The sequence below is a fragment of the Amblyomma maculatum genome, chromosome 1 (genome assembly GCF_055883805.1).
Source record: "Amblyomma maculatum isolate TAMU_Amacu chromosome 1, ASM5588380v1, whole genome shotgun sequence".
In the NCBI taxonomy this organism is placed as follows: domain Eukaryota; kingdom Metazoa; phylum Arthropoda; class Arachnida; order Ixodida; family Ixodidae; genus Amblyomma; species Amblyomma maculatum.
Genome location: NC_139344.1, coordinates 206,743,506 through 206,769,064, shown reverse-complemented (window position 1 = coordinate 206,769,064; position 25,559 = coordinate 206,743,506). Strand labels below are relative to the sequence as shown.

The window sequence follows — 25,559 nt, the reverse complement described above, 5'->3', positions numbered from 1 at the left end:
ATCCTATGTCTGTGCTGATAAATTCCTAACCGCTGGTCAGTAGTGCCTTCATGAAAGATAGATGGCACTGAGGCCTTTTCATCCTTCAGCTTTTTTAATTCACTGATGAAATGCCGGGGCTCATTTTTAATCTCTTGGCATAGAGCCTGTATGGCTTCCCAACACTCTTCAGAAGCTTCCTAGCTACTAACGCCTTTGGCATACCACCCCATAACACTTCAAATATGATTTTGTCTGCCGTACAGGCCTGACAAGATTGTCAATAAAAGAAGAGGCTCCATGTTGAAGTCTCGTTTTCACAGCACAGCGATTAGAATAACTTATGCAGTTTTTTCAGTCAGACAAGTTTCCTAACGGTTCACAGTAGTTTGTGCCTATTTGCTTCCCTTGCTGCTCTCACTTCTCTCCAGCAGAGATTCAAAAGGCTGGGAGGTGGTGCTGCATGTCACATATGCACAGTGAATTTCTTTTTTGCAATTAATTCCCTCCAATCGCCTGTGGCTCATGCTAAATTTACTTGCGGACAAATATTTATATGCTCCGCGCTTCCCTCCCTTACAAAAATTTTATTTGTATTAAACCCAGTGCAAGATGCATTGTAACTTTGCTCCCGGTGCTGTGAAATTGTTCCCATGTTCTGCTAATTTGATAGAAGAACATCGAGGCAGCCAGTTTAGTGCAGTCTTGGAGCAATATTGTATTTTGGAGCAGGATGGAGCAGGAAAAGCAGTTTGGAGCAGAATGGAGCAAATGGAGCAGCATTTCCACCCCTGCTCTATAACAAGGATGCCACCATATGATGACAGCTTATTTAGGGAGTCTTTCCAATGAAGCAGAGTAACATACTATCAAGATGAAAAATGCTGAGGGTGTAAATGCTTGGAGACGTTACAAGAGTGTTAGGGACGTCCACCATGCTATCAGTTTCCTTGACAGGTGCACCTCTCAGGGGCCCTACAGACGACGAGTATTTAGAATGCCTTGGAGATGTAACAAATAAACAGCATACGTTTAGTTCCTGCTTGACTGGCAATGTTCATTCATGACTGACACATTTGTTACAAACCAGCTACGCCTGTGATTGCTGTACACAATGCTTTCTTTCAAAAGCCAAGCTTGCCACAACAGAAGAAGTGAAGCGTTTAAGAGAAGATGCCAAGAAACCTTGTGTAAGTATGCTACAGTAAGGAGTGCAGGACTGTGCAAGAAATTTTGCCCAAATCATTTGTCGAGATGTTCATTAGGGAGCAAAAAATTTCTCTCAAGCTTTATCCTGTCCATTTTGCTTGAACCAATTGGTGCATGCACATGACGATCTGCCACTCATCACTAAATCCCTCAGGGGAATAGTCCAAGGCATAAATGAGCATCTCTATAAAACTTCCAAACTACAAAAGCATGCAAAATGCACAGGCCACAGCAAAAAATGATTGGGTAGTCTGGTCTCTGCAAATATCACTTTCCACGGTACCTTACAGGGATAATATTTGCAAACTGAACTGACGCCATAGCTAGGTCAACAGCCATAGTAACTTTAACCACTTTTCTCTGCATAACTGAATGCAAACTATGCCCTAATATGTATGCACTCAGACTAGGCAGCATCTTGTTACCATGGTAACGCAGTTGCATAAATTTGTGCCACTTGTGACTGTAATCTGTGTCCGTGAGCAGGCAGAAGGCAGCTTAGATGAAAAGAATGCAAAAAATGACAAAGAGGCCACTAGAGACGTGCCTTGTTACATGTAATGAAAGAAAATGGGGAGGGGGGATGCTCAGAGCTAGTTAAGGCTGTGTATAAAGGACCTTTAAATGCAGCATGGGCTCCTCAGCACATGATGTGCTCCTAGAATGGTATCAGCCCTCTATGAAGCAAAGTACTAGCTTACACTTGGTACAAGGTAGGTGTACCCCATGTGTACAGAGCTGTGCATTAGTAACCAGCAGGCTGCTGGTGCTTTGACAAGTGCAACAAGGTGTACACACAAACATGGGTACACAAGTGATTTCAGTAGGAAGGATACGAGCACTGAAATACAAATGATTAAAACCTATGACTTACATCAGAACCACTTCACCCCCAAGATTGATTGTGTAGAAGCATTGAAAACCAATCAACTAGCACATGAAAACATAGCTGGCAAAAGAAAAATGAAACAGCAATTAATATTTGAGAAACACCTTAAACAAGCCAGTCATATGAAAGAAAGCAGCACAACAGAGATGAGACAAAGCCTACATGCACTAGAAAGGCATCAATCAGAATAAAGCACTAAGCACACAGGAATTGAAGGAAGCAACAGAAGATAATGCAAAATGGGTGTGTACAACCAGTTTGCCAGTTGAAGCCACTGCCAAGGTAAACGATTTCAGCAAAATGCAAAAATCCTTGCACATCACCCTGACCCATGCCCACAAAAGCCTCAATATTCACCTTTCCCCCACTGCACTACCCAGCCATTGGCACACCCACACAAATGGCAACTACCAGCAATGTTACTCTCATGCGCACCATGTACAAAGCAGAGATCTTTCAAATCTCATTATCAAATTTTACAAAACCTATCGCCAAGCATTCATGGTTCCTGTGCGTAACCCAGCAGTAGCACCACAGTGTTTATTTTAAGCTGGTATGTGTTGCTGGCCACAAATCAGGTGCAGAGAATGCACACCCTTTCTTACCGAAATAAGCCAGTAGTATTCTAAACGAGTCCAGTTGGTGCTGCAATGTTAAGTGTTAACCTACCATACTACAGCTACATCTAGAAGCATGCTTATATCAGCACAACATAGAAGACTAGAAAAGGGCGAGTAGAACACCTGTGCTTTTAAACATTACCTGCACAGCCCACTGCAAGCTGAGACAGAGATGTATGGACAGCAATACACGAACAGTATGCAAAGCCACTACGTGCTAGTATAAAACGGTCACATAAAAAGAGTGCTGCTTTTTAAGCAAGGTGGCCTTTGAAGCTTCCAAGCGTAAACCTGTGCATTTCTCACTGCAAGAGAAACATCGTACAGCAAACTACGACACCGTATTATTAATTTACAGCACCTAAGACATTTTACCATCACCAAGTAAGTGTAAATTTAATTTCTGTGCACAAACACACACACATACACGCACACACTCACTCGCTAGCATACGAGAAGCATCAAAAAGGTTGCCAAAAACAATAAAATGAAACTCGACAGCCAATATGTCACAGCCAAAGTATAAAAGCAGCAAGTTCTTTCCCAGTTTGGCAAAAAGGTAAGGTATCCATCACAGTGACCATCCGAGGCTAATGCCTTTGCAATGTGCATACTGCCAGCCACCAGCCAGCAAATGAAATGGAGCCCATATGCTGTGCCACCAGGCCTTGGCTTTGCTACTGGCCCAGATGCATACATCTGTAGGAGTCGCAGCGCTTCCAGCAGCCTGTGCTGACGGGTTCCTCTCGCACTCTTCAGGCCTCGTCTGTTTTGGGCAAGGGCGCAAAAGCTCTTTCTGGCACAAACAAAAAGCAAAACTAACACAAGGCTCTAACCTGCATTGTGAGCTGAAGCAGTGAGGGAGGATCGACGACGCATCTCCAGGGCTGGCCAATGCAAGCAAAAAAAAAGGATAATAACCAAATCAACAAAGCTGCCATGTGGCAAATGCTCAGTGCTTGCTCAAAGCAGTACTGCTACAATGCCTCAAAGAATCTTTGTAGTATGAAAATCTCAGTGAATAAGATAGTCCTCATTACATTCATAGCTGCAACTCAGACGTACTAGTGAGCTAAACAAGCATATCAAAACCGAGTGTACTGTTGCTTCAAGGTGTAAAAACTCATGCAATCAGCTGTGTGGTCAACAGAATGATGCGTGAAAGCAGAAAGCAAAATTACAAGTGCATGCCATACAAAACTGACCACAACAATTGCAGGACAATAAATGAAAATTAGAAAAATACCAATAGTGCCCCATTTAAGTGCCAATTACCATACCTGCTGAAAAATGAACCCTTCAATGGTTGCTGAAACTCTTCAGCCACTCAAGATTAGAATGGCTGCAAGTGACTTCAATGTGACATATTTGCGATCAACGAAACCAATGTCTATATGTTGTTGGATTACTGCCCTCTGCAAAGGGCAGCATAAATAGACCAGAAATGTATTCACAGCTAAGGGCTCTACATCTTAATATGCTAGTCACAAAATGAAATGCACTCTTTAACACTTACAAAAAGCAACACAGTACAGTGTGTCTGAACAGGTCAGAAAAAGAAAAGGCCAGCTAAATTACATACCTTCGTTCAGTGAAGCTGCAGACGACCTCCTCTGGGATGAATTCAAAGCTTTACAGAAAAAGTAAAGGAAAATGTTAAAATAGCTCAGTGAATAACAACCAGAGCAGCAGCAGTACAGAAATCTTAAAAGACGTGGCTGCTGGAATCGCACACTTGCTCATCATTGTTAATCACAATAGGACCACATGCAGCAAGGAATCACCAAGAGGCCACGACTTTCTAAGGGTAGGCAGGAGAAACATCAAAATGGTCACTCATTAAATGTTTCAAGAGCAGAATGAAATGAAAGCATCTGCTTCCAGAGTTGCCCTACTTTGTTGTCTAGCCGCTGCAATGAAATAAAAAAAGTGTTGTAAAGAAGCCAGTTTCGATATGAATCCCAAAGATGCCCTGTGCTAGCTTTACACTATATAACATTTTCACACAATTCTTTGACGCTCATATTTGACAAATTTACGAACAAAAGAAATGGCATATCATCACTACCTGCATAAAAAAATTGTAATGTGAATGTTTATGAGGCCCCATAATTATGCCTGGGTACCGACAAAGTGCATAAACAGGAAGGAACAGCTGAATTCAGAAGTGTACAATAAAATAAAAACCCATAATTCCACAAAAAAGCGCCAGCATAGTTCAAAATTTTTCAGCAACTAATGCCTGGAGCGCCTGTATTCAATCCTAGCAGCTGCTCTGCGGTGCGACAGTTTGGCGGTCATAATTGTGCTGCCTGTGTAACAACTTCCTTTAAAGGAGAATAGTTCTGGTTGTTTGCATGCAAGACATTACTATACACAGATCATTGCTATTTGCCTATAACTGTTAAATAATTTAAGTCGAATTTGTTTTCTCACCTGTTTCGATTTCAAAGTTAGGTATAGGTCACATGAGGGATGAAAAAAAAATATAATCAATCCTTCTCATTAACTTTACTACAACACTGAAGCCAGCCTGCTTCAAGGACAGGAATCGCAATGAGAGAAGCAGCAGCGATTACACTGCAGATTTTTTTATCCCTCCTGTGACCTACTTGTATGACGTCGTAGCTATCGCCCCTCTGTTTAAAACAAAATTGGAACAGTGAGAATAAAATTCAACTATAAATTGTTTAGCAGTCGTAGGCAAATGGCGCACAGTGATGCATGTTCAGTAATGTCATGTGTCATTAAAAAGAAAAAAGAAATGTAACCAAAGTTTGGTGTCTATACTCCTTTTAACAAACTTGCTGGATTTGCACGATAAACTAGGGCTTTTCTGCTATATGCAAGTCAATTGGAAGTGGCATTTTCATTCACTGGGAGCAGAGAGCTTTATTGTATGTGGATTTATAAGATGGATTTTTCCTGCATTAGATAAAAAAAAGAAAAGAGAGACATTAGCCCTAAAGCATGCCAAGAATTTCGATTACTGTAAAGCAAGAAGCCCTAGATATATTCTATTGCTACACAAGCACAGTCACAACAGTTGCATATGTACATTATTTGTGAAATCACAGCACTTTTGACCTGCATCACAAATTGCTTCCTTACCATATCCAAGTCCCTGAAGAAACAGTCTGAATGCCTCGCTGACCTTCCCTGGCTGCTCTTCAAGTACCATGCCACAGTCAGACACCTAGATGCAACATAAAGTGTTAAAAAATAATACCAAATAATAACCAGGCACAGTGCTACCAGCTAGGCATACCTTCATCCATGACGAAGTACTTGGGTCCATGCGAGCATTCATGTTCACTGTGTCATCAAGGTGTGGCGACAGGGCTCCAGCAACCAGCATCACAGTGCACCTGAATATTCAGTAAAATCCCACAGTGGGCTTACAATCTGTCCCATGCACAACATTAGTATTAGCCAACAACATGCATGTTCAATTCAAGCCCATACTTGAAAAGACCACTTTCTGTGGCAATGCAGCCAGAGCGCAAGAACCATAACACCAGATTGTGGCAGAGTAGCCGTACTTAAAAGACATTTATGCTTTGTAGGTTCTGATCTAAACTGTAAATAACTTCCCAAGATTTCTTTTTCAGCATATTCTTTTTGCATATACAATTCAATATTAGCCATTAATAAGTAACTGTCCTAATAGCACATATTCTTGCTACATGCAGGCAACACAATCATCTGTGCTTTATATTCAGAGTGCTCACTGCATTTGTTACCATGAAAGTTTCACAAATTCCAAATCAAGCTGGCAGTGTGTAGTATCTATGCACACTCCAGACAAAGCCACCAAAAACTGCCGACTCTTGCCACAAGATGTCTTCCCAAGAAAAATGACAAGCAAGCAAGGACACAGGCAGATGCTGAAGGGGCCCTGCAACACAGACCAAGCATGCTGGTTATACTCTTTGTATATCCTGAGCCCCATGAGATCACTAAAATCATAACTGGGCAAAGCTAAAACATAGTGGAGATTTTTGACAGCGAACATGAATTAGCTGGCCATCCGGTTTGAACCTTCATCCAGTTTACACTCATACAACAAATTGTTCCATAAGAAGCAAACTAAAAGAAACAGTAATGGCAAACAGAAACTAATAAATAGAGCACTAGGGATGGAATTTACCATTTCACTTCAAACTATCACAGAGAGGAGTGCTGCCGTTCAAACTGCCACTAGTACCAAGAAGACAAGACCAAAACAAAATTAATAATAATAGCCAGCTGATGGACACCATGGGCAAGAATGAGGAAAGAGAACAGGAGACTGAGAATAATATGGGTTGGGGAGATAGACGGGGGTAAGATTCCCCACTCTTCAGCTCCACCAGCTACATGTGCAGGCAGAACGACTAAACCATCAAAATGAGCAGCTGGGAGCTATCCTGGCAGGTAATAATGGCATGCAAGCTTCCACTGCACACAAGGCACAGTTCTGATAGATATCTCCAAATCTTGGCTATGGGCAAGCAAAGCAAGTAAAAAGCAATTGCATCCAATCTCCTCAATCTGTCTATGTATATAAACATGGCAGTGAAAAACCTGCCTGCAACCTAGAAGAAAGAATGATGCATCCTGCAGCAATATGCTGTCCTCTGGCATACTGGCAGCACACAGCTCGCTGGGTGTTGCTATGCCTGGCCTACTTCACATTGAAGCCGCCATGGAGAGTGCTCTGTAACTAGCCACTTCCAAACATGAGAGGCCTAATAGTATTTCCAGTGCCCTATAAGCATACTAATCGTTCATTAAGATTAAAGTGCTGTTGGTTTATGCAGCACCTTTGGTAGCAAGGTATGTGAAGCAAGTTAGCAAGTCTGTTATGAGCCACCAGAAGGTTTTGGTCAATGCTGGTCATTGTACCAAATGCTGGCTTCCCCGCACAGCAGCAGTGTCGTGTGTTAAAGACAAAGCCGATCATGTGCCACATTCCTCACGTCAGGTGGGAGAATGCACTCCGGTCACCCAACCTGATCAATCAGCGCCAGCTTATTGCCCAGACCATGGCGGCCACGAGGTCTGTTGGGTCCCTAGACTAAGGGTTCTACTTCTGCACGGAGGTCTCCCTCAACCTGCCCAATGAAGATCTTTTCCACCATCCTTGTGTCATGCAGTTTTCCAGCACCTTGACGTCAGCACACCAAGGAGGTGCTCAAGGCTGCACCTGACACACCTCCGCACGCAAAACGTGATCGCAGGAGAACATGATGAGAAGTACCACTTGCAGGGGTGCGACATGCTGTTCAATATATTCAATGTTTCGTTTATAGGACTTTGATAAACACATGCAGTAGTGCTACACTTCTGCATAGGATTTTCAACAAGATTTTCTGACTGTTCGATATAAGCATTAATTCAATATATTCAGGTTTGATATATCTGGGATCTATTGTAACTCATTCACAAGTTCAGATTTCTATTTCTTTTTTTTTTTTTTTTTTTGCACTGATCACCGGATTGCACAGGGACTCCTTTGCACAGTGGTAAAACTGTTACAGTGCTCCTTCAACAGAAACCTTCTGAAGCAACAGCCAATGCAGCTGCTACTAGTACTTGCAAAATTGTGTACAAAACCTGCAGGCCCTTAGATTTTTTTTTTTTTCTTTAAGTGCAACCACACATCATCATGACATGACTAGTGTGTCAGTGAGTCATTTTCCTCAGTGTACAGCTAGCAGCTTCTCTGGCAAAGCTGCTAGTAAAGCTCGCTTGATTGTTCTTGTTTCACATCTGCACCACCCAGTGGTTACGGCGCTCGACTACTGTTCCCAAGGATGAGAGATCGAATCCCGGCCTCGGCGACTGCTTTTCGATGGAGGCGAAGAGCAAGGCGCCCGTGTGCTGTGCGATGTCACGCACATTAAAGAACCCCAGGTAGTCGAAATTTTCGGAGTCCTCCACTACGGCGTCTCTCATAGCCCGAGTCGCTTTGGAACGTTAAACCTCACAAACCAAACCAAACCAATCTTTACTAGTATATGGTTCCATTGACATCTGCCCCTGAAAACACCCCATCTTAGTTAGAAATTCACTTTCTTTGGCCTGCTCTGGTAAAAGCAAGCATTCCTGAAGCCCGTGCATTTGCAGACATTTTTTGCTACTATATTCAAAACTTTGCAAGGACCTCATAGAAATTAAATCTCATTTCTTCTCCTAGCAAAAGGCAAAGAAAGCATTGCAGCAGACCCCATTATTCTTATTAAAAACAAAGAGAGAGCTTCGAGACAACATTCTTCCGCTTATCTTTGCCTGCAAAGCCACAGAAGGCTACCCCAAATTATAGCAACTTTGCAATCAGATTGCAGCAGACCCCATTATCCTTATTAACCCTTTCGCTGTCGGGCGTTTCAGGCCGTGACACACCCCCAGTGTCGGCTTGGTTTCAGGGAACGAGCATAGTGATTATATTTTATTATGATTGCTATACAAATAACATAGTCAACGAAATCTGCACATTTCAGTGTTCTGCATGTGTCGTTAATTAACCTCATCATTATTATTATCCTGATTATAAATTAGATAAATGAGGATAATATAAAAAAAAAAACTGATCGATACTTCTCGAGAGTATGAATCCAAGCTCGGCTTGCATTTATAATCAAAAGAGCCATCGCTCCAGTCCGCAGTCACAGGTCCCGCGCGGTCAGCCATCCGAAAGTAACCGCGCGCACGGAGAGCGCGACAACAGAGAGAAATGGCACGCTGTGAAATAAAGATGACAGAGGGAGATGAAAAGAGGCTAAAACAACTTCCTTTGCTGCTGCTAGCCGCAAGCAAGGGCACGGCAAGAGAGAGCGAAAGCAGTGATCATCAAGTCATGCGTCGACCTATTGGAGAGGCAACCCGAGCACTTGAACATGACGCTTCGTAGCAGACATGCCAGCATAATAAAAATAAAAACCTGCAAACCTGCGGCAGATAGCAAAACAATCCTTGAGCCCCTAACCGCACGCACGCACGCACTGCCAAACGCTCACGCCGCATGATCACTTAGCGAGATAAAGTAGTGCGCGCGGAGCGACCGTGCTCCCAGCAAAGAAGGTGGCGCGGTCCCTCTATACTCTTCATATATACGTATCAACACAACGCGGGGCGAAAATACGAACTTGTAAAAGGATATTACAGATGGCGCAGCCTGTCCAAGCACGCTAGCTTCGCGCTCAGGCACGAAGATTTGAACGCACGATAGCGAACGTACCAGTATGTCGATGACATTATGGGGGAGGAAGGACAAAAACGTACCGGTACGTTCGTGACAGCAAAAGGGGTTAAAAACAAAGAGAGAGCTTCGAGACAACATTCTTCTGCTTATCTTTGCCTGCAAAGCCGCAGAAGGCTACCCCAAATTATAGCAACTTTGCAATCAGATTGCAGCAGACCCCATTATTCTTATTAAAAACAAAGAGAGAGCTTCGAGACAACATTCTTCTGCTTATCTTTGCCTGCAAAGCCACAGAAGGCTACCCCAAATTATAGCAACTTTGCAATCAGGCTTTACTGTCATACCTATCTGGGCTCTTACTCTATACTCTTCAAATATATCTCGTCATGTTTTTTTTCGACTATGTGGCTTATAATTTCCATTATTTTTATTAACATGCTATGAGAATACACTATTATTACACACCTTTTTCACATTCTCTTTGCTTCACTAACAGTAAATGCAAAGACTGTGTGGTGACATAAAATAAAGCACTACAAATTAAGATCAGTTCAGGACAATGCCACAATGCATAATGTTCTAAGCTTAGTGTTCACTGAAAATGGAATCATTTCTTAGGCGCTTCACAATTAATAACAATGGGAATGCATGTTATCAACGTTCAACAGGAAGTAAAGGAATATAAGAACACAAAGAATCTGCTAGTTTGACAGAGTTTTCCAGTGACAGAGGACATATTGCTAGCCTCTAGAACAAAAAGAAACATTCAAATGTGCCTATATTTCTTGCCAAAACTACACAACAAACTCCCTTCTTACAGTATTTTACAAGTTAACTTTAAACTCACTTGAAGTTCTTGACCATCTTCTTTTTCACAGGATCCATTTCGCGAGAGATGTTGAGGTCCGACCTCCTGCAAAATATGATTTAACAGCAGAAGAACCATCAGCTCAGGTTTTAAAATTTGTTACTAAAGGCAAAAAGAAAATTGTTGCAGGAATAATAAAATAGAATATTGAAGCTATAACAGCTTCTTACAATTCTTACTAGCAATCTACAGAAGTAACATCAGACTCACTCTATCTTTAGATTTAAGCATATAAGCCAAGTGCATCCCTTATGCTGCCAGCAATATGAGCAGTAGAATTGATAGCAAAACTGTACTAGCCAACACTGTTGGCTAGTACAAGAGGCACTCAAAGTTGAGCCCACTTATAATGAATCTGACGGTTATACAGACTGCATTCGCTATATCCAAAGTTCATAGTAAGTGGACTTTGTCCTACCAAAGCAAAAAAATACTGTCAGACAAATGCGATAGCTATATCTTCAACACATCCACTGTGCACAACTGTTACTTTAAACAGCACCTTGTCAAGCCACCTTCGAAGCTCTTCAGCGTGGTGATGAGCTCTTAGTCGATACCCTTCCTATAAACGAGCCACTTCACAAATGCACCATACAAAGAGCAATTGAGGTGCTGATGTCGATTGGTGGTAGTTTGAGAACCTCCTCTGCATCCTTTCAAGTTGCAATGATGCAGCGGCAAAGCTATAGGAGTGCATCTTTGTGCAGAATGTAAAAGTCAACCTTGTCTAAAGATTCCAGCAGTGTATTGGGCTCCAAATACACCTCTCTTGGCACAGGTACTAGTTTTTTTGCTTAAGCCTATGAACCAGATGGAACCTGGTACTTTGCCTGAAAAGTGTCAGCTGCTGCTTAATTGCACTCTTCACTGATTAGTACATACTGCTTTGCCGTTCCAGGCCAAGGATGATGGAGACTGCTGTCTGTGTGCAGCCTGAGAATGTGGAGATCAGACTGGGCTGGCAACACATACCATGCAACCAAGAAGGTCAGCAAAGCATGATCGACTTGTATTGAAATTTCTCAAACCATTGTCACTTGTGCACAGATTGTGTGAGCAGTCTCGCTTTCAACACTACCCATGTATCGCACTTGCCACACTTTGTTTTACACAATCTTCCCATCCGGCACACTCATGCATGCACTGACAGTCAATGCAGGCTTGTGCACAAGCTATTAACAGGAGTCTCAATGCCTGCTTTTTTTTTTTTCAAGGAGGGGAAGGGGTGGAGGAGGCTTGATATTTCTTAGGGGGATCAAGGGAGCTAGAAGACATTCATCCATCTCTGTGCTGGTGGAAAGCTTGCACCTTTCAGGGTGGTACAGTTATGAGTGAATGTTTCATTTGGGACGCCGTGCCATAACCATAATAGATAGTTCATAATAAAAAGACGTTCATTATAACTGCAGTCATTATAAGTAAGTGAGCTCGACTGCACCCTCCACTCAAGTCTTATCCCTTTAAGCAATAACTATTTATTTTCAGTAATCACATTCTATACAATCACATTCTCAATGCCATTTACTTCTTGAGGAAGTTACCACATTTCATCAAATAGAGCATTGCTAAGAATATTTAAGAATATAACATGAGCAAGTTTGATTTCATGTGAGAACCAAAATTTTGTGTGAACAAGGCACTGTCTTTCACAACATCAGTGCCATTTAGGAGGCAATAGTAAACAAATGTGCAATAAAATACAGAGCAGCACATCTGCTCATGCAGTGCTGCCACTGCCTCATGCTTCGTGTGCTGCCCTGTGCTGCAAACATTCTGCTCTTTTTTTTCCCTTCCCTTCATTGCACTTCTACTGTCTACTTTCACATTGTCCTGATTTTCACCTATGTTCGAAGCCAGCATTACAGCAGAAACCCGCTATAGTGAACTCTGATATAGTGAAGTGAAACTGGTCTCAGTTCACCTTCCATAGATGACTGTACATTTTTCCCCCTTTATAGTAAAAGCATGTTTGGTAAAAATCGGTTAGAGTAAAGTTCGTCTGGCCGCGGCAACGACTTCCCACGAAATGACATCGCCACACGCGTGTTACCCAAGATAGTAAGGAATTTTCTACTTTTTTTAAAGAACAGTTCTTTTTTTTTTTTATGGCTTTACCACTAAGCTTAATAGCGCTCAGGAGAAGCCAACTTTACGTAGGCCTCGAAGCTGTGAGGGAAATCGTGCAGTGCATAGAAAAAAAAGAAAGTAAAGCTGATCACCAACATAGAAAAAAGGCAGTGCAGTCCATTCAGAAAGAAAAGGAGAGTATAAGTGCACTAGAAATAGGCAGGGGAAGAAACAGCCAAACATTTGCAGCACTGTGCAGCACAAAACACGAGGCACGGCCTGTGGGGTTTACCAGTGCTTGACCACCGCGCACATTTCTGTCATCACCATGTCATCACCAACACTGACATGGTAGGGACCCTGATATAGTAAAGATTTTTGCCGTTCCCAGAGATTTTACTATAGAGGAGTTCTAATGTACTTTTTTCTGGGTGCACTGCAAGCCTGGCCTCACAGCTCCAAGGTCTTTAAAATGTTGGCTCCTCCTGCCAGCTCACAAGCCAGGTGTGCAAGCCATCTAAAGAGTTATCGTTTTTGGCATCCAATTGCTTCCAAATGTTGGCCTCATGGTCCTAGTCTGCAAGTTAGCCACAATGTCATCAATCCACAGGAAGTACTTCACTGCCAGACACTCTTTACTATAGCCATTTTTATTAAAGTGGTCTTTACTGTAAACGAAGAAATGCACTCAACTGTGGGAGGCAAAATAAGATCGCTGTTTCAGTTTACTATATCCAAGTTTACTCTAGTAAGGTTTCACTGTAATAACAAGCCTGAGAAAATGCTTCAACCACTAAAGGCACTTTCTGTTCTATGTGTACCGTCACGAAAAGACAATGCACACACGCTCAGCAAATTTATTAGAGTTTAAACCTTTCAGGGCACTTACAACTTACTAGCATTAACAGGCAAGAATTACTACATGTAGTTTATTTTTTACTTGCAGCTGTCATGTCCCCCCCACCCTCTCTAAAATTGCCTCAACTTTTTCTAGCCCATATATTAAATACAGTAAAACCTCAATAATCCACTTTTATTAAAGCATGCGGGGGAAAATGTGTCATCCGAGAAAACGTATGATCCGAATTGCCTTATTTTGAAAATTTTTACTATTGAATGAGGCACAAAGGCATTTAGAATTGACGCTTTCGCTACACAAAAGCATAGGTTAGCACTCCTTGACATCAAATATGAACAGCTTTTTTTTTTTTTAGGTCTCACAGAATTCGGTTTATATTTGCACTGTTTTAAGTGCGGAAGAGATTTACTAACAAATCCCATTTGTAGACCACAATGATGAGCTGGGATCGTTTCTTTGGCTGCTTTGCCCTCTTACACCTGTGACACATGGCGAAGCCATCACAGTAACTTATAGTCATAGAGTTTTGGCCCATGCTGCATTCCCCAGACCCGGTTCGCTCATATGTAAGCGCATAGTTGTTATCAAATGGTTCACCCCTATGCCCTTAAGGCACTGCAAAGAAACCACCACGTTTATTTTCACGAAGTTGTGTTTTCATGGGAACGGGTACCTAGTAAATTGGTGTGGTGAACTTCTTTGTACTTCACCCCTTAACACCAAGGCATTGCAGGAAAGCAGCCATGGCAGGCGGGCACTGCTGTCATCGTTTTTCATGTCGCGAGCCCCCAGGTTAGGCCCCCTCACACGTTAGCACATGTCCGGTTGATCACCAAACGCATTATACGACCACAATTTGCCAAAGTTTTGAACACAGTAACCAGGAAATCATGTTACCTGGGAACATACTAACTGGGAGAAAAATAGTGCAACTCTATGGGAGATTTTTACTGCCCACGATTTTGAGCGTATGAAACAGGAAATCATATGAACCGAGAATGTATCAACGAGGTTCTCATGTAGTTAGTTAAGTGAATGAGAACTGAACAAATTGTAAGAATACAGACAATGAAGCTAATTGTACACTAAAAAAAGAAGCTGCAACAAAGCGTCCGGCACTCACTTAATGAAGGCATCAATGAAAAATCCCAGATTCTGGGCATTGATAGTCTTGTTAAAGTACTGGCGAAAGACTTGCACCAGGTCATGGTTGCGTTCTTCATTCAGCTGCAAAGAGGCACAGCCATAGGTCAAAATATGATAAAAAGATTATTATCCCAAGAATATTCAACAAGGCTGAAGACGACACTTCCTTCCATTATAATGCAGATAAAACAAGATGCATTTGATTACCGAATTTCGCTCCATATTATTATAGCTGCATGTACATCATGTACGAGTGCTGGAAAAAAAATAAACATGCCTTAGTCTGCCCACAAAGATAAAAGAATTATGCAGTAACCCAACACAGCCCCACATGACTTTCAAATTAGTAATCATGCTCATAAAGGTAAACTGCCACAGTTAACAGACTGAAGCTTTCAAAGACACTGGCACTAATATCAACAATTAAATTCAACTGATTCAAACAATCAGCTGCCAAAAATAAAAATAATAATGATATTGTTAAAGCAGTCTACTTATCTGCAAGAAGAAAAAGTAAGCCAATCTACAATATGATTATTATTATAATTCTGCAAGTACCACTGCATACCCGGCAATAATGACATGTGATAAATAATCACAGTTCAAAGAGGCCAGTGCCAAGCATGTCTTGTGGACAAACCAATCCAATATGCATTCAGAAGTTTAAATTGAACATACCATGCAAAATATCCAAGTATTGTCTATGTCAAGCTAGAATCTCCAAACCTTGCCAAAGTGATGCCACATCAGGTAGTCCAATGTGGAAGCAGTCATGCCAGAGCTACGGAGATGCATGGCATTCAGCTTCTGGTAGCCCCATTCTGTCCAGCTCGACTTGGTAGCAGTGCAGTTGATCAGGAACAAGGCATCAACAAGTTCTGGGCGGTCCAGCTGTACAAGAGTACACGTCACCGTGCAATTGTCACCCAGCCTGGCTACATTTCAAAAAGAGCAGTTTAGCGTCTAGGTCGCTGCAGAACAATGCACTGAGCATAGCTAGAACAAATAAACCAGCTATCCCCAATGTAAGCATAGTTAATGCAAACTTTCGCCCGTTGCTCTGTTGATTTGCTGTTCTGATGCATAAATAAGCTTTAGCTAAGGCTTTCTAAGTATGAGTGTCAGTCTTGTTCAACCAGCATCATGCCATGATAGGCCAGCCAGCTGAAAACTAAGCCTTGTTAAACACTAGGAAAATGTGGCCACAAAAATTCCCTGTCTAAATTAAACGCCTAATGTGCACCTTACAGTAGAACCCCGCTATACTAAAATCAGATATAGTAACTACTCCGATATAGTAAAGTGAAATCGAAGTCCCAGTTCGTCTTCTATAGAAGACTGTAAACTTTTTCCCCTTTAGAGTCAAGACATTTTTGATAAAAATTGATTATATTAAAGTGCACCTGGCCACGAGGACGTATTCCAAGAAATGACATTGCCTCATGCGCACTACCTAGGACCACGAGGCATTTTTTTTTTTTTTAAATGGCTTTACCACCAGGCTCATCAACCCTGAGGATAAGCCAACTTTACGTAAGCATTGAAGCCGTGAGGGAATGCATGCGGCGTGTAGGGAAAAAAAGAAAGTAAAGCTGGCTACGAACGTAGAAATATGGATTCCTTTTAAAGGGCTCTGCCACTATGCTCTTGATTTGTATCTTACTACACAGAAACCACAACTAGCTTCACTTCAGCACTAAATTTCGTGACAGTACTATCTCTAATAAAGAGTTGATCGTTAATGGTACGGTTTTAAAGTGGTTAATCTGAACTGTCAAGTGAAAACTGTTTAGCTTGGCCTTGCTTGGAAGCAATCCATTATGCAGCATTGATGAAATTACATGGTTCAAGTTCCCGTCAAAAGATGGGGACACCACACTATACTTTGGTTTCACACTATACGCTTATCCACATGCCGTTGCTACGCTAGGTTCAAAAGGTTAAATCAAGGCCAGGCTTCGAAGATAGGTCAGCTTTTGCAGTTTTGGTCATGAAAGAGAGCTTTCAATCCAAAAAAATAGAAGGAAGGGGGTGATGCAAGAAACAAGCGCTTACAGCAAATTTGGCCAGGATGTAAGCACCAGCTCCAACACCAAATCCAATAAAGTGTTTGATCCTGTAAACAAAGACCAAATAATCGAATGAGGCAAAGCACGCAAACACCTTTAAAAATTTAGGCATCTGGATTGAAAAACATACTTGTAGAACTTCATCACCAGCAACAGCATATCAGAAAGAGTCTCCATGGATGGGTAGGCATACCTGACAAAAAAAAAAAAAAAAAAAGAAGAAGAAGTTTGGATGTTTAACAACACTCAGCACGTACACCAACCAAGCAGACATGGTATGTACACAACAAGCTAAACAGAGAGCATAATGAGCAAAAATGTATAAAGGCAAAGCTCCTACCAGTTATAGTGAATAAGCAGGTTGACGAAGAAGTTCTTTTAAAAAGCCTATTGATCACAATTTTCCACTCTAGCCAGCTTCTACACAGCACACAAAAAACACGCACACACAGAAGGAGAGACAACAGCACACACGCTAGCCTTGGCAGCTTTTTAAAGAAGTTTCATTCGATGATCTTGCCTTTTCCTCCACTGTTCTTGCACTCGCATATGAGCAAACAATTTGCACACGAAACAGAAAACTGATTAAAATGCACACTGGCCAAGCAACAGTTAGCTATACCTAGTAAACAAAACAAAATGCCACACTTGGCATAGATGAGACAAAACACATTTGAGACTGGGACAACAATTAGAGTTGACAAGATCCAAGATTTCATACCCCTCAGGAAGCGGTGCTGCCCCTTCCTCCTGGCCAGGTGCATTAATATGGTAGACGCAAAAGTTCTGCATCATATCTCGAACATCAGTGTAATTGAAGAATGCTTGGAAGTTTGAAACATCTGTAAAGGAATAAAATAGAGTATTAGTCCTCATTAAAAAAAAATATATATGTACATGCAGCACAACTCCAGAACAGGAAATACTTCAACAATATTCAATTACTCAAAGGCAGAGTAGCATTAAGTGTAAGCCAAGGTCATATCGATAGCTGACAGAGCAGAAACATCAATGGTACAGAATTTTTCTTAGAGTAATAAAAATGCTATCACGCCAATCCTGTGCACAAATTGTGCTTCCAATGAGCGAGTTGTTTCATTATGCAGCTTCAATTTTGATTTCTGAATTGAGGTTTCTTACAACACATCACGCTAGGTGACTGGCAGGTGTATGCAGATGATGCTACCTAGTCGTCTTAGAAAACAGTGACAATTGGCTAGACTTTCCTCTGATCTCCAAACCACAGAGTGCACATAAAACAAGAAATGAAAACACAGCAAGTTGTTACGATCTATTACAGTTAAGGAGGAACAATATGTAACAAAGAAGAAATAGCAGCAAAAAGGGCTAGTGCAGACTGTCAGCAATGTTCTAATGAAGGTGACTGCGGACATACGAATACAACTACTACATCAGAAAAGACAAGAGGGGAAAAATACAAAGAAAAGACCAAACAAGAAAGCAAAGCAAGGGCAAAACAAATTAAGAGATTTACAACACAGAAAGAAGCACACAAACCTTAAGGTCATTACATGACCAGGTGAAGTTATTTGCCTAGCCTTGTGGCTGTTTGCTCTCCAGGGGGCCGTGTTACTATGGAATATTAGCTCTCATAATGAGCGTAGTCAATCCAGCCAAGAATTAAGTTCACAAGAATAGCAATGGCACTCACGGTTCAATCCAATGTCATGGTACGTGAAAACAGCTGGCTTGTTGCGGTCCCCTTGAACAGCAACCACCATGGTCCCAAAGTCCGTTTCAATACGGTCCTCCTGAAACGGAAGGTGAATGGATGGCAAAAAAATCAAGCATTAAATCTTCACCCTACCACCGGTTAACAGCAGGTAAAGCCCACCATTAAAATAAAGGCAAAGCATTTCACCTGGGTGTACGAGTCACTCCTGGAGAGAGATCTCATCAGAGGGTACTGCAGCTCAACATTCTTAAGCTCGATATCGTCCATCGTGTCCGTAGGCATTCCCCTGCACATTCATGACATGTTTTAGAAAAAGATGCAGAAAATCATACTGCATAATAATTTCACATGGCACACACACACAAGGTGTGAGAAAATGCCCTTTGTCAAACAACGAAATTTGTTACAGACAGACAGAAGACAGCTGCATTAATTATCATCCATGGCACAGATTATTGTTTTGCAATAGTTAGTTTATTTATTTGTGGAGCAAGTTACATCCATAGATAATAGATACTAATTCCCATTTGTTCAATACAATGCAGGCCACATTGATGAATATCAGTAATTCTACGAGAGATGTAAAATATGCATAAAAATATATGTATGTAAAACGACTATATACTGTATGTACTGCCAAACAACAGGCGGTTACTAAAACATTTCCTTCTCTTCAAAATTTTAATACTTTTCAGCACTAATAGAAGCATGCAAAGTTTACAAATGCATATAGCCTGAAGAAAAAAAAAAAAAACACTTTTAGCTCATCACACAAAAAAGATTAGTGCCCAGAACAAAGGGGCATAGTAAACACATCATTATTTCCCTTTAAACTTGGAAAAATGAACTTCATAAGTGAAGAAAAAGAAAAATCAATGAAAAGTTTTATATATGGTCAGTTTAAAGGTGTACAGGCACCAAATTCTTGCTTGAGTATTTTCTTCATTCGAATGGTGCATTAGAAATTGTTACACACAAATATCCCCTATAATATACCCTTCTAACCCCCAAATTATTGACAGCTGACTTTCTTGATGATGCTATTCTGGTTTTAAGAATCAAATGACGGCTGTGACAAGTAAGAAGTGGTTGGTTGGTTTGTGGGATTTAACGTCCCAAAGCAACTCGGGCTAAGAGAGACACCACATTTAAGATGTGTTTAGGTCATGTGAAGCAAGGAAAAACGACTGTATAATCACTGATATATTGTTTGCTGGAATTTAAGCTCTTAAAGCACAATATCTTCAGCATTGCAAGGAACAGTGTGTCAACAATCATTCAGTTTTTTTTTTTTTCATGTCTCACATGACCAAAGCACATATAAAAATGGCTGAAGAGCAATATCAAGAAAATGAGGGCATGGTCTGCCTTGAGAATGCTACATTCAGAAATTATATATAAACTGCTGAAATTGGTTTTGCGGTCATTCACGCTTTCATGGGCGTGTCAGTTTCTTTTACATGGCCCTATTTACAAGACAATTATATGGACCCCTTGCAAAAATCGTTAAGTAGGCTTTCCCACGCTGCTTCTTTCCCCAAACATGGCGTCAGTGGCTGCCAGAAAAATGGCGATATAGACCTGAAATCGCATGTTGCTTCTACACAGATGCATGTAGTGGTAATAGAGCAAGTATGCAAATATGTTCTGATGCATAAATGATATGAATTATGGCCATAATATAATGTTTCAATACATTGCTGTTCCACCATTAGAGGGGATTGCAGCATAGAGGTGAAGCTGACTTAACATTTATGAAAGCTTTATTCATATATGTTGTTTTTTTTTTTTGCTAGCGAAGGACCATTATGAAAGCACCTAGGCAGTGCCCCAGCAACTAAAAGAGTGAAACAAGTTTGAACAAATTTCAGTAAAATGACACCTGTGGCACTGTGATTTCCCATGAAAGCCTCCCTCAATGATTTTACTGCAGGAAATGGCAAATTTTAATAAAGACACAAAAATGCAAATTAGGTGGCAATCATTCTGAAGAAATGTCTAAATATATTGAAAGCAATATCTCTTCATAGCAATTAGTTTCACCATGAAGTAAATATGTCCGAATGCACAAAAGGCTAATCGCAGTGAATGCTTGTCAAGAGGAGGCCAGCTTGATAAACAAGATGCAGAATTACATGCACCAAGAAAAAAATTGTAATACAGGTCCTACACCCAATCCTTTTACTGGAGCACTCAACCTATGACAGCATGAATAAATAGCAATGGCAAAGAAGTAGTCAGCATGTTACCTTACCTATAATTCACATTTTACGAGTAACTTATACAGCCCTAACTTCACATCAAACTAACAATAAGAATTTTACAAAACTTACCCTGTATGTATACCTTTCAAGCACAGTACACTATCTAACCTGCTTCCTCAGAAAAACATGGAAGGCACTCTAAAAGAATCCTGCCCACACAATGGCAAATGCTATCTATTTGAACAACCCACCCTGTCACACATAGCATGTCTTTTAATAGACCAGCAAGCTTCTGCTTGGAGTGTTTCCCCACACTACAAATGGGAAGTGTTTTACCATTGCCATCTATTTTGAGCAAGGAAGTGTTTTACCATTGCCATCTATATTGAGCAATATCCGTGGGAGAAGCAAGAGGGGTAAAGAAAAGCGCTAGCAGGAAAAGAAAGAAGGGCAAAGAATACGGGGATGTCCCAGTGGGGTCAGTTTTCAAGAGACTACATCGCCTCACCTAGTCCCTATTACAAAAAAGTGCATACGAAGTGAAAGCATTTTTTGTAAACAAGAGAAAATTAGGACCTACAAAGCAAGCAACAAGTGAGAAAATTGTGTCCAAAATGCTGCCCTATGATGCTGCTGTGCCACAAACTGACACTGTTGTTTTTTTTTTTTTGTTTTTTTTTTTTAAGAAAAGAACACCTTACAAATCTCACAGCTTCTTCAGAAAACAAATTAATTCCACCAAGCACCTGCACCACAAAATGCATGCAGGTTGCAACCAGCAAATCTAAACTGTTTTTTGCCATCCTGGCCACATTACTTTCAAAGAAAATGCTAAAGTTCTAAAGAAGTGGAAGCTTGAACTCTAAAGAAGTGGAATCTTGAACTCACAAGGTAACAACCAGAGTGGCAGAGGATTTATAATTATTATTATGATATTATACTACCAAAGCAGTGAACTAAGCCTAACAAGAAATATGACAGCCTACTGAAGCAACCATTCATGACTTCCGAGTGGTTAGGGCACTCGACTGCTGAACCCTAGGAGGACATGGGTTGAATCCTGGCCATAGCGGCTACTTTTTGAAGGAGGTGAAAAGCAAGCCACCCATGTACTGTGCCATGTCAGTGTATGTCAAAGAATCCCAGGTGGTTGAATTTTCCGGCACCATCCGCTATGGCATCCCTCATAACCGATACTGCTTTGGAACATTAAACCCCATAAACCAGAATATATATATATAACCGGTTCCTCTTCGAATAACTTTCATTTTGAATTTCCCTCCCTTTGCAAATGAACACTATGCTCCAGGCTTATGCCAATGATGAACAGTGAACTTGGGGCATAGTGAAGGGTGGGAAATTCAAGATGGCAAGGAAGCGATTGCAGAATCATATTATATCAATTCAGACCACAATTTTGCAGCAAGGAAAGCTTTTTCAGGCCTAACAACATTCACCAGGCAGCACACACAAACTAACAAGGATCACAGGGAACAGCCAATATGAGCAAATGTAAAACTGTCCTTCAATGGAACTCGTGACCTGGAGATTTTTTATAAGTGACCTTCCATAAGCATGATCTGTTTTGTACAGGCTACCACAGCTAATTACAAAACCAGGACAAAGTAGGCACTCTGCTGGAATTGAATGAACATTTAACAGAAGAAGCCTAATGAAGTGAAGGTGGCCTTGATGCAATGCAAAGCCCTTTTTCTTTACATTCCTTTTCAACTAGTACGTAGGTGCACCATATCACAGCCTTCAGTGTGCATGTAGTATCCTCAAGCAGCCATAACCACTGAGAAGCAAACTATCTACAAAGCTGCACTACCACACACCAATTAGAAAAACTGAACTAAGCCATGGTCCCCACCAGCAACGTCTTAGAATTAATGGGGAGATGTTTATTATAGAGTGACTGTGAACTCCATATAAAAAATGGAGAATGACAGAAATGTAAGGCTGTATTTACACATGCTCTTACTGAGCTAATTGTCAGTGAACCTCATAAGCAGTAAAAAAAATTGACTTTTCTCAAAGCCTGCAATTGAAAAGCCTGAAGTAGAGGCTACAGACGCAAGTGGAGTCTTCCAATTCTAAGCTGCATACAAAGGCCATGAGAAAATTCATTTTTTTTTTTCTTCCAGGTTCACTAGCAAAAGAAAATATACATTCTGGTACAGACAGTAGTTCTTCAAAATGTGAGCATGCTGAAAGGCATACTATACAAAGGATGAGCTTGATGCTTAGCGTCGTGGTTGCTCCACTAATGCACATCTAATGCTATGCCAGTACATTATTACGTTTTACAATCGAGGATATAGTCTAAGGACTATATCATCCTGGCAAAAAAAATGCCGCCTGCTTTGTCAAATTAACGGTGCTTCGACGCGAGAAAATACTACCGCAAGCTCAAACTCGACCCCTATTAGGGACGCATACAACACTGGGTGCCATCAGACTGCTTCAGTTTGCTTGCTTATGGCTAGCAAGGAAAGAGTGATCAATTCAGACGGCGTACAAAACTTGAAACACGGGAGAAGGTCACATCCACGACTTAACATTTAAAATACCCGGACAGCTCAACAGACAGACAGGTTCCTCAAGGTCGACTGCTAATTAGGAAAGGGACGATCGAATCTGCACTGGCACAAAAAAAAAAAAAAAAAAAAAAAAAGCCGCATCACATACACTACAAGTCAGTGTTACATAAACGAGACCCCATCGATCGACCCCATGGTACCACCAAAGATCAAATCGTTTGCAGTGCCACATTTTAGCAAGAAACATGCCCTTGTCAGCTAAGGCATGGCCTTTGCTCAAGCGTAGCACATCTAAACTTTGGCATACTACTGGTTTTACAACCAGAGACTTTGCCTTTTCGATTGCATCACCGTGCTCCCTACGTCGGGGTGTTTTCTTATCCTATCACTGACCTCAATATTCGACAAATTCAAGGTGCTAGCAGCAACGGGCACGTACGCCACTCGAAATGGTCAAAAAGGTCAAGCATGATACTACTTTATCGTTCCTGGCGTAGTAAAACGTCGCCTTTGCGAGCAATCAATCTCCGATAACTTCATAAAGATAATAAAGTTGCACGCTCTTAATGTTCAACCTGCACACCGCGCTGTTCGATCAATCATTTGGAGCCAAAAAAGCCCATCTAGAAAGTTTCAGAATTTTGCCGAGAATGGTAATGCTCACGCGACCGAGAAAGGCTTCTTACGGCCAGAGCGTTCTGCGCTCAAGACGCCGGATCAGCGAGAACCTGCTCACGCTAGGAAGAGAAAGCAGGCCGCAGCCGTACGCCAGGCCCAAACCTGCTTGCCAGAAAGTATAGTGGCCATTTTCGAGAGGTCACCCACCTCTCGTCCTGAGCTTCCACAAACTCGCTCTTGTCGCTATCCTTTTGCACAGGAATCATTTTCGCATAGGGAACATCCTTTTTCGCCAGTTTGGACAGGGCAGCATCCATCGTCGGTTCAGATCGTCCAAGTCAGCCACGAAGGAGAACACAGATCGAATCAAGCACGTGCAGCACAACTTAGTTTTCTTCGCTGACTGCGATCGCACCTCCTGCGAAATGCAGCTAGTCACGCCGGAGCTCTCCGAACAGAGACAATGCCGTCCGCCAACAAGCTTGGCCGCGGCGCACGCTGAGAAAAGGACGGCCTCCGTTTCACTCGACGCCAGTGGCTACTCACACTTCCTGAAAATCCGGTTTTCAAAGAGTCACCTCCCACCGCGATGACAGCTCACCTAGGCCTGGAACTACGCGGCCGTCCAGCCAGCCGGCCAGCATCTGCGTCTATGCGCGTAAACGTAACCGGCGCTGTATCCCGTCGACGTCGCGATCATGGGCAGGAGACCGGCGCTCCGCGCGGGCGAAATCGGCGGCATGTCCGAGAACCAACGACTTACCTGGAGGGCACGGCAGATGGGAAATCACAACGTGCAGATCACTCGCAATGCAGCCAGGCACCTCGCTAGCTCCGCGTTCACCTTGTGTTATGCTGCTCTGACGCCTTTGTGCTTTCTTTAAAGGGCGGGGTTCCTTCTCGCACGCTATTGGCTGCGCTTGGTCACGTGGCACAACAAACGGAGACACCACGTGCGCGTTTCTCCCGCACACGTACATCGTCGACCGCCTAAAAATAAAAGAACCGCCGCCGCCTCCTCCTCTCCAACTGTCTCTTCGTGCTCCTCATGCATGACCGCCTCTCTCTCCGTGTACGAGTCCAAGTAGACTCATCGATTTATGTCGCGGAGGGTACGTGACACGGAAAGCCGGCCTCCGGACTGACTCAAAGCTGGGAGAGTCGCTTAATGCGCAACGCCCATTATGGCGCACAACTTCTACTAGCCATTACCGTTTAAAATCAGTCACAATGGTGGGTGACGCAATAAAAACGCGACTTAGCTGTACAAGACCGCACAGTGGCGCGGCGAAAGTTGCGACGAGCGCGTCACTGTCGCGCGCTCAGCAGAGTACGGCCGGGCCAGTGCGTATCGATTTGTCTGGCACCGTTCGGCGGCGCCAGCCAAAAGTGCGGCCGTACGAAAAGAACACGGAGAGGGGATCATTGGGCACAAATTGGACGTGAAAAGCTTACATCGAAGTCCTGACCCTCGTGACAGGAGCCACTTTTCGCCGGACGACGATAACATTGAATTTCATGCCTCGTAGATTCTCCTGCCCCACTTTTTATTCCATTGTAAAGCTGTGGGGACGGCCCGCTGAGCACAGAATATATTTTACATACC

General features: G+C 42.1%; 1 protein-coding gene across 3 annotated transcripts in view; it reads right to left on the bottom strand.

Annotated features, from left to right (window-relative positions):
* Window positions 1–25,559, bottom strand: part of MESK2 (misexpression suppressor of KSR 2) — a 47,557-nt gene that overhangs the window by 3,332 nt on the left and 18,666 nt on the right. Inside the window, exons 1-13 of one of the 3 annotated variants that reach the window (XM_084590103.1) lie at window positions 24,717–24,855; window positions 18,775–18,874; window positions 18,565–18,664; window positions 17,614–17,734; window positions 17,023–17,085; window positions 16,879–16,939; window positions 15,550–15,714; window positions 14,801–14,904; window positions 10,731–10,796; window positions 5,966–6,065; window positions 5,809–5,893; window positions 4,280–4,327; window positions 3,534–3,584 (exon numbers count right to left, since the gene is read on the bottom strand). In XM_084590103.1, the coding sequence (XP_084446229.1) occupies window positions 3,534–3,584; window positions 4,280–4,327; window positions 5,809–5,893; window positions 5,966–6,065; window positions 10,731–10,796; window positions 14,801–14,904; window positions 15,550–15,714; window positions 16,879–16,939; window positions 17,023–17,085; window positions 17,614–17,734; window positions 18,565–18,664; window positions 18,775–18,870 (1,060 nt within the window). In that variant the 5' untranslated portion in view covers window positions 18,871–18,874; window positions 24,717–24,855. Of the gene's footprint in view, window positions 1–3,533; window positions 3,585–4,279; window positions 4,328–5,808; window positions 5,894–5,965; window positions 6,066–10,730; window positions 10,797–14,800; window positions 14,905–15,549; window positions 15,715–16,878; window positions 16,940–17,022; window positions 17,086–17,613; window positions 17,735–18,564; window positions 18,665–18,774; window positions 18,875–24,160; window positions 24,318–24,716; window positions 24,856–25,559 lie in introns of those variants that run through there. The other 2 variants (XM_084590102.1, XM_084590104.1) reach the window with 2 other exon arrangements.